Source organism: Lates calcarifer, linkage group LG23 (genome assembly GCF_001640805.2).
Source record: "Lates calcarifer isolate ASB-BC8 linkage group LG23, TLL_Latcal_v3, whole genome shotgun sequence".
Lineage (NCBI taxonomy): Eukaryota > Metazoa > Chordata > Actinopteri > Centropomidae > Lates > Lates calcarifer.
In genome coordinates this window covers 3,968,577-3,977,494 of record NC_066855.1, presented here as the reverse complement: position 1 = coordinate 3,977,494, position 8,918 = coordinate 3,968,577, and the positions used below count along the sequence as shown (strand labels likewise).

Below are 8,918 nucleotides of genomic sequence, written 5' to 3'. Positions count from 1 at the left end.
TTTTTCTTTTATTTTTTTGTTTTCATACTTTCATGTCAGATTAGGTTGTGCACGATTGAACGTCCATATACCGCACTACTGTTATTGCTGCTAATTACTGTTGCTACGTACTAGATCGAGCATGTAAATATACATGCTAACGTCAGCTAGCATTGTGACTGTGAGTGCTAACGTTAGCATTTAGCTCAAAGCAGTGATGTTTTGGTTTTTTTGGTCTTTGTGAAGCTCTTTGTATCAGATTTTTCAAGGTTGAGAAATGCTCCTTGATTATCTTGTTTTATTTAAAAATCTTATTTTCAGTCTTTTCCTCCTCATATTACCCATTTCACTTTGTCCAAAAACATTCAAGGGTTTGGTATAATTATGAGTGTTGTTGTCTGAATAATAATCATAGAGTCGAAAACACACTTCTCTGACATTTAATGCCAAAGGTTTTTTTGTCTAACATGCCATATTAGTTCATATAGCATCACTGGTGTGTATGCTATTATATCTACTCCCTGTATGCTTTAAATGCCAAGCAAGTTCAGACCTGTCTGTGCTGATTAATGATAAACTCAGGATAGACCTTTTATCTCCTGACTGCACACACAGAGCTCTAACCCAAACAATAATCCTGACCAGCACTGTATGTATGCATTCCATCATGTGTACACATTTTAGTCGCTGATATTTCACAATAACAAGTGACAGATACGTGTTTGTGTTACTGTTCCTTCTTTAATTGACACCATTTATTGCATCAAGGCATGATTGCATTTTTAAACAGCTTAAAAAAAGTACAAATGAAAATAACATGGTAAGATTAAAGAGTCCATATGAAACTTGATCAATATGATACAATAAGAAAATCTGGCGTTTTCAGAGTTGAATTTTTGTATCTGCTCATAACTTGTCACCCCAAACCAGCAGTTATTATTCTCTTACATGATTTGAAATTCAGATTGTTGAAAACAAACCATACAAATAAAAAAAGACATACACCAAAGTAATCAATAAGGGACAAAAAGAAATCCATCACCCAGTGACAGAAAACACAACTCTCTTCTTTTTGTATAAATCAACACAGAAACACCAATGAACTGCATATTCCTTATCAACAAATTTTGGCGAAATATAATCAACAAATGCCCACTTTTGTATATATTTGGAAAGAAAGACAGTATATTTAAGCAAACAAAACTTATTGCAGTGTCGAGTTCATTGTACAAAAAGAAACTGATATGGACGATTACAGCATATATGCATCATTTTCATTATGGTCAGTAAACTTTAGAAAAACACCATTTTAATACCATAAAAATTAAACTAAACATCCTGAAAAAAAAGCTGTCTTGCTTTCCTAAAACTGCGGCCTATCAAAGTGCATAATGTTTGACTTCATGACTCAATATCAGGTCGGCTCCTCTGTCTGCTTTGCAATACGTGACTGTAGACAAATGGCAAATGTTCCTGCCCAGCTTCACACTATATACTTTAGTGAATATATATTAAATCGACTATATAACAAAGTCATAAGTGACTGATTTCTAATCTCACTATGAATTTAAAGTTTTCTCGTCTCCATCCTGCTCTGATAGCTTCATCTTTCATCAGACGGTTGAGATGAATGGCTGATTTCACTGCATGTTAGTAAAAAATGTTAAATGCTAATGTAGCAAAATAGAATCCTGTATGTCTTCTGAGTCCCTCTGTGACAGTGCTTGTTTGTAGAGAGTGCTTTGAAGGAGGGCTGTTGAGCTTTCTTTGCTTTTCTTCTGTCACTGAGGACATATAGCTGTAGCTTACATTTCAGTCCAGTTCAGCACTCACTTGTACACATTCTCTCATTTCCATTTTTCTCTTATAGTTCCAATAAAGTCCAGTTTCTTCATTCATCCTCCTCGTGAAGAAGCCACTTGCTGCCATTCATTCTACAGAGCAAGATAATCCCTCATGGTCTGCATGAAACTTTAATTTGGTTTATCAAAGTTACTCTGTTGTTTTGTCATTTCATTGTGCCTGATATACCAGCTCTGCATTCACGTTGCACACTGGTTCACTGTCAATCACCTGACATCCGCAGGAGGAAATGGGCGTCTGTGCCAGGAAGTTGTCCCTAATCATGTTACCAAACAAACTTTATGGTCATATCATTGTCTTTTATTAAGGGCATCTTTTCAAGCTGGGTTTGCAGTTCAAGTTCAAGATAGGTTTGACATGATTGTGTTTGTATTTTAACAAAAAAAGGCAAGTAAATGTTACAAAAAATAAATTACAGATGCAGTGTATTGCAGAATGATTGGAGGAAATGTAGAAGTAACCGTGCTCTATCACCACTGTTGTCCTTTTAGGAGTAATGTGGAGTTGGACCAGCAATCAGAGATGTTTAGATCATAAGGAGTCAATGAGGTTTGGGGTCAAAGGTCACAGATAGGCCTCCACTCGCTCCCACGGCTGCATCTCTGTAAAGAAGCCCTCGCACAGGCCGAAGCCCTGATCCAGAGAAAGAGGAATCGCCTGCGCCTCTTCTTTGATTTCCTCCCAGGGCTGCAGCACCGCCTCCTCAGGCCGCTCCGGGAACAGCGTGGAGGGCTCGTCGAACTGCTGCAGGTGGTGATGGTGGTGGTTGTTGCTCTGGAGCAGCTGGTCCTGGTCCAGCTGCTGCTGCTGCGGATGTGGATGCTGCTGCTGCGGCGGCACGTGGAGCTCTCCCATGTTGACCGCGCACTCCATCGAAGCGGCGCCGCTCAAGTCCATGTAACCGTAGGACTGATGTTGGCTCAGGTGCTGGCTCTGACCCATGAGGCCCGCTCCCCCGCACCAGCCCAGGGAGCTCAGTGCTGTGTTGATGTCCAAATCCTCGAAGGTGCTACAGTTCCCGCTGAGGACGTCATCAAACACGGACGCCAGGTCAAAGTCCCCCCTCAGGATGTCTGCTTTGTGGGCTTCTGTTGCTAATAGAGGGGACTCAGTCACCCTCATAGCCTTGTTGCTGTTTTTAGAGGGCAGGTGCTTCCGTTTGCCGCCCACCTCTTGGTAAGGGCAGCCATTTTGGGTGCTGTGATAACCCTGGACCAGTTTGCTCTGTCTTTGTGTGCCACTGCTGCCTCCGCCACTGCTGCTGTTGTAGTGGTTAGCAGACATCCTCCTGCGTTTGAAGATGCCATTGACAAACATGTCAGCATACTGAGGATCAATCTGCCAGAAGCCTCCTTTCCCCGGCTCGTCTTTTTGCCTGGGGACCTTCTTAAAACACTTGTTGAGGGACAAGTTGTGACGAATCGAGTTCTGTGACAAAGACAAAAGGAAAAAGGATATTTAACATGATCCCACTGGCTCTGAGCAAATTTGAGTTAGTCATGCAAAAACTGAAAATGCCAGTTTGTCGCTGTAAAGGAGACAGGAAGAGAGAATGAGAGAGGGGAGGGTGTATTGTTGTTGTTTGCATAGGAAAGCAAATGTACCTAATGAGGCTTTCTAGTAACAGGCAGCTCTGTGCATTTCAAACATGATCAGCTGTGCTTAGCTGCCATCTCTCTCAGGAGCCCTCATTAACACACACACAAACACACACTGGCACACACACACACACACATTAGAGTGCTTTCTCCACTCCATCACCATTCCCCTCAGACAAAAAAAAAACCCTGTATGAGCACTCTCACTGGAAGATGGAAATTTCAGACTCTTGCATTAAAAAACACTTGTCGTGGAAATCATCAAAGGCAGAAATTAGACACTAATCCAGGAGAGAGAGAGAGAAAGAGAGAGAGAAGGATCTGGAGGTTTTTAAATTTACATCTGATGGTTTCTGTTCCCCACACTGATGTAGCCCAGAAAAGGCCTTGTCTAATGCTCTGTAGTCTGAAGACCTAGTGTCTGATGGTGACACTGGAGTCAATTGTTCACCCTCCCCTCCCTCACCTCGCCATTTATCTGACTCATCAATAATAGAAGGAGAGTTATCCGGTCTCGGTTACCTGCCAGCTGGGCTCCGCGTGTCTGTAGTAGCAGAAATTCTCCGTTATCCAGTTGTAGATGGTGGACAGAGTCACTTTGGGCTGCTTGCTGGCCTGCATGGCCATGCAGATGAGAGACGCGTAGGAATAGGGCGGTTTGACTTTAGGGTTGGTTTTGTAGTCGACCTCGACCGGCGGGCTGGCCTGGATGGGGATCTGTGGGTAGCCGGATGTTGGATGTGCGCAACTGGCGAACCGCGGCGCCGCGGTGGAGTCGCTGCCGGAGGTTACGGGGCTCCCGAGGTACAGAGGCATCCCGGTGGCGGCGGTGTCCCCGGCCGGAGGGCTGGACGGAGAGTCGGTGCCTCCTCTGGGGATGCCGAGCCGCTTGAGGAAGAGGTGCTGCTGGGAGGACGGACAGCCCGGTCCGGCGCCGTTGGGTCGCTCCGGGTCCGCGCTGAGGATGGAGAAATTCTGGAGCCAGTGGAGGCTGGTGAGGCTGTCGTCAAGGGGGGCAGAGTCGGTCCCGGTGACCTGATCCTCTGGGTAGACCGCCAGCCATTTCTCCTTAAACTTGTTAGCTATGTCGGGGCTTGTCAGGACCGGCATCCTGGCTTAGTGCGCGCAGTGAGGGCTGAAGACGAACAAGGATCCTCAAATCAGCATTTAAAGTTTGGTTTTATCTTTAGCCCAAAGGGAAAAAAGTATAAAAAACAAAAAACGCAGTTAATGAAAAGAATTTAAATCATCCCTCACACACAGATGCCAAATAAATCAGCACGGATGGAGTATCGTTTGATCAAAAGATCCCCAAAAAAAGCAATATATGAAACGCGTAAATTGCCAAATGATGCGTAATTTCCCTACCTCCGGTGCAGCCTTTTAGAGGGAGATGCTCCGTGTGCACCTGTTGCAGTCCGTCCCTGCCTCTCCTCTCCAAGGACTCAGCGGCGCATCCAGTCTCTGCGCAACAAGTGCGGCGGGGGGAGGGCGAGGAGCATCCAGCAGCAGCAGCAGTAGCTCATATGCAGTAAAACGAGAGGGGGGGGGGAGACACCGTTCAGGACAGATCCATGTCGACTCAGGCAAACCGGGCTGTTACTCATCCGAGCGCTGTGCTCTGTTTGAGTGTCCGTGGGAGGTCAAGACGTGAGAATGTGTGGAGGTTGTAAAATAAGTCACTCTTAAAGCCCGAGAGACTGCCCACCATCCCTTTAAACGCCTGGGGGGGATTTCTGATTGGCTGGCTATCTCTGCTTCTCCAGGTTTCACTTTAAGTCTCCCTCTCTCTCTCTTCTCCCCCTCTCTCTCTCTTTCTATCAACCCATAGAAATGTGCCCAAATGATTGTAAGTGCGCACCACACATGCACTACAATAAACTGCACCGGCCAGTTTCTCGTCTCTCTGCCTTTAATCTCCGTCTCGGTCTGAAATGTGACCTCTGTGGAGCGCGTCACAGCCCCCCCGCCGGCGCTGGAAAAAGACGCGCCACAGGTCCCGCTTGTAGCGCACTCTTACACCTACAAGGAGAGCTGCCCACTTTAACCGATAAGCCTGTATTTACCATAGCTTGACAGCATGGGTGTTATTGTTAACGTTCTTTAACGTGACAAAGGCAAATGCTAATTGAATTTTTACAGCTCATAATCTACCTGTAATAGTACTGCAGAGTATCACATCTAAGGACTCATGCTACCATCTGTTGGATGCAGTGATATATCACTAGAAATGTAAAAACACAGCTGATACTGTGTAAACATTTAAAATAAAAAACAGTAAAGATAAAGAGACATGATTAATGAATGCAACTATGAACACAAGAGGACACTACACACATACATCATACAGGTGTATAGCACGTTACAACACTAGCTGAGCTTCAATATCTTAGCAGATGTATTTAAAGATGTTATATGTCCATTTTTGCTATCGCTATATAGCCAACATTAGCACTGACAGTTGTTTACTTACCAGACAAGAGGCTCGTCCTCATCCTCTGTTGGACTGAGGCAGGTATTACAAGATGGGACAGGGCTAGCTGGTTAGCACGCCAACATTAGAAGGAAAGAAGTGTAGAAGAAGAAGCAAAACATTCCTGTTGTTTCTACTGCTGGAGACGGCAGGGACAAAGTTTGATGCTGAACTTGCAACATTTCCTCTCAACTGGAGAGTAAATTTGATCGTTGGCCATGTAGCAACAGCAAGTAATTCAATACAGCACCTTTAAAATGCCTCACTGATCATCCAATGTTCCAAGATTGTCCAGATTGATGCTCTGAAAATATTTCATCTCACATCCGATATTTGTCTGACAGGCCTGGTCATGCTGCTAGAGTCAAGTCCAGCAAAAATAACAGATTTTGCTTTTAGAAAAAGTTTGTTACTCAAAGTCAAGGTGTTTCCATTTTGGATAATTCATCTTTTAACCAGGCAGTGACAGTTTTATGCTCCACACAGGCTGATATAACACATTGAATGCCAACATTAAAGTGATTCTGTTTATGCACAAGTCCATGGCAGAGCCAACGTGAATTATGGGGAAACACTGCCCCTCAGTGGACAAATACTGCACTGCAGCTACTCCAGAAGGCCAGAGCCCCAATTCAGCTGCATATTGTATTGTACGTAGTTTAACCAGAAGAAGGCACTGATAGTTTCCTGAAGCACTTGAGCAGGATATAGGTTTCTTCAAGGCTGAATGTCCAATGTGAGCGAGTGAGGCTTTTTCACCGCGCTGCTTTTAATAAATGTGAAGTACCATGCATATCCCTGACAGCACTGTGGGCAAGGTTTGCTTTCACTGCAAAAGTCATAGATCAGACAGCTTGACCAGTCTCACTAAAAGGCAACCATGGTAATAGTCTGTGTAGCCTTGGAGTGTGCTCCTACACTGTCTTGGTAGCCTATTTATTAGTATGAAAGAGCAGATGTGGGCGTATAAAAAGTGGAGATTTGTAGTTGAATGAAACTTTTCACAGTCTTTTGAAATGTGGTGAATACAGACGGCACAGGGTTTTAGAAAATCAAGCCTTTTCCTCTCAGTCCTGATGTGTTGCCATTATTATCTGGCTGAAATTACAGGCGAATCTCTGACTTTATCTAATCGTGTTTTCTGTACGTGAGATATGAAGTTGCCATTTCCTGAACAAATCCAACATCTAGTGTAGGTCAAACATGGCACACTGAAACACTCATGGCCACTGAATGACTATGGGAGCTGCGGCCCACATGCATTAATGATGGTTCTCGCTCCTGAAGCCTGAGGAGATTTCATACGGTGTGCTGTGCCAGCCACCTCTCCTCCTCCCCAAACAGATTTTATCAATACATCTGCCAAGGTTAAAGATTTGGAGCGTGGAGGAAAGGGCGAGGGGCAAAAATTTACGCCGGGGCACGTCAAGAATCGGGATATGTCAGGCCAGCTGTTGCATCCCGTCAAGGAGGCTTGATTTTTAAAATGTCTCCAGGTTTGTTCAGGTTGACAAAGGGTTTGCTGGTGAGACGGGTAAATGTTTGAACAGCTGTTCTTATTGTTGCCAGGCTTCACGCTGTCCTTCGGCAGGAGCTAAGCACACATACAGTATGGCTACAGTACATCTAATGGGTTGGAAGTGGGTGCTGAGGACTGATACATCAATATGTATTTCTTGTTAATAGCACTGTTAACCTTTATTAGGGGTTTTAATTCAGAAAGTCCCTGAATTTATGTCCCTTGGCTGCAAAACTGTGACGCTCACAAATACGTATTTGGGGAAAGATGGAGGACCAACTGATGAACACAAGATATTGAGACATACAAAGATTAGAGGTCCTGATATTTCTTAAGTCTGAAATGTTATTTTTTTTCCTTTTCAGTTTGATCTTTGCTTTATCACACAGTGCTAAAAATTACACCTCCTGGTTTAAAAATTTAAAAACTTTATTATTATGCTTATTTCACTCATATTTTCCAAGATCATGAAGCACCGGCTGTCTACTAAATTGGGATTTTCACCGTGGAGATTTTGCACGCGGGTGTCACTTATCATTTCTGTATCACATTCATGTCAAAAATTATTTATTTTTATAACCACAATCTGTAATTTGAGCTGGTTATCAGTAGAAATATACAGCATGCCTCTCTGGAATTGTAATCCTCACATTTTTAATATTTATTTGATTTGATTTGCAGTGTATTAAGTCATAGCAGGAGCCCATTATGACCCCAACGAAGCTTTAAATAACAGAAAAACTGATTATAAACCAGAGCGTCAAAGATCACACTGGAATATAAATGCATATTGTGGAAGTTTTTGAATTATGTAAAAATCTGATTATATTAACATGGATGTCTATGACCTCAAATTCACCCACTGTTACAGTAGATGCTGTGCTTCCTCTCACCAGCAGGTGTCTCTATTTCCAATCTCTCCTCCACCTTCTCACCTGTACGGCTATAGCTGCTACAAACATGCCATTGATAAAAGAATGTTTACAGTTTGTAGTTACCCACAAGTCTGAGCCACCTGAGGGCTCATTTTACACACCTGGATGTTTCCTTTACTGATCTTAATCCATACACTAGTATTTGTAAAATGGAAGAGTAACAGGGTATTCTCAAATACAATAAACCTAGAATTATATATATCTTAGTTCTCTGTTGTGTTGTTTATTCATTGTTCATAAGGCACCACCTTTGTTTAAGGCTGTGTTTTTATCTTTTTCTTTATCACATAAACTACTGACTGGCATTAGAAAGAATAAATGATACTATTTTGTTTAACGATTCATTGTAATACGCTCATTAACTCCACTAATTTACAGTTACAGTGTAGTTAAGTCGTTAATATGCGTCCTACTAATGACCATCTGGTTTAAACTGGAAGTTAAAATGCATAACAATCTATATCCTCTACTGTTGCCTGGTTTTAAACCGTTCGTCACCTGATATCTAACCTGCTGTAGTGTCCTTGAGCAACTCTAAACGGAATTTACAA

The 8,918-nt window shown here is 43.1% G+C and overlaps 1 protein-coding gene across 1 annotated transcript; it reads right to left on the bottom strand.

Annotated features, from left to right (window-relative positions):
- Positions 1 to 705: 705 nt before the first annotated feature.
- On the bottom strand, positions 706 to 5,883 carry foxj1b (forkhead box J1b). The gene is made up of 3 exons (XM_018687808.2): positions 4,809 to 5,883; positions 3,963 to 4,624; positions 706 to 3,270 (listed from the first exon to the last, which is right to left on the bottom strand). Exons 2-3 carry the CDS (start codon positions 4,548 to 4,550, stop codon positions 2,407 to 2,409), a joined length of 1,452 nt encoding a protein of 483 aa, XP_018543324.1. The 5' UTR covers positions 4,551 to 4,624; positions 4,809 to 5,883; the 3' UTR covers positions 706 to 2,406.
- Between the last annotated feature and the right edge of the window lie 3,035 nt (positions 5,884 to 8,918).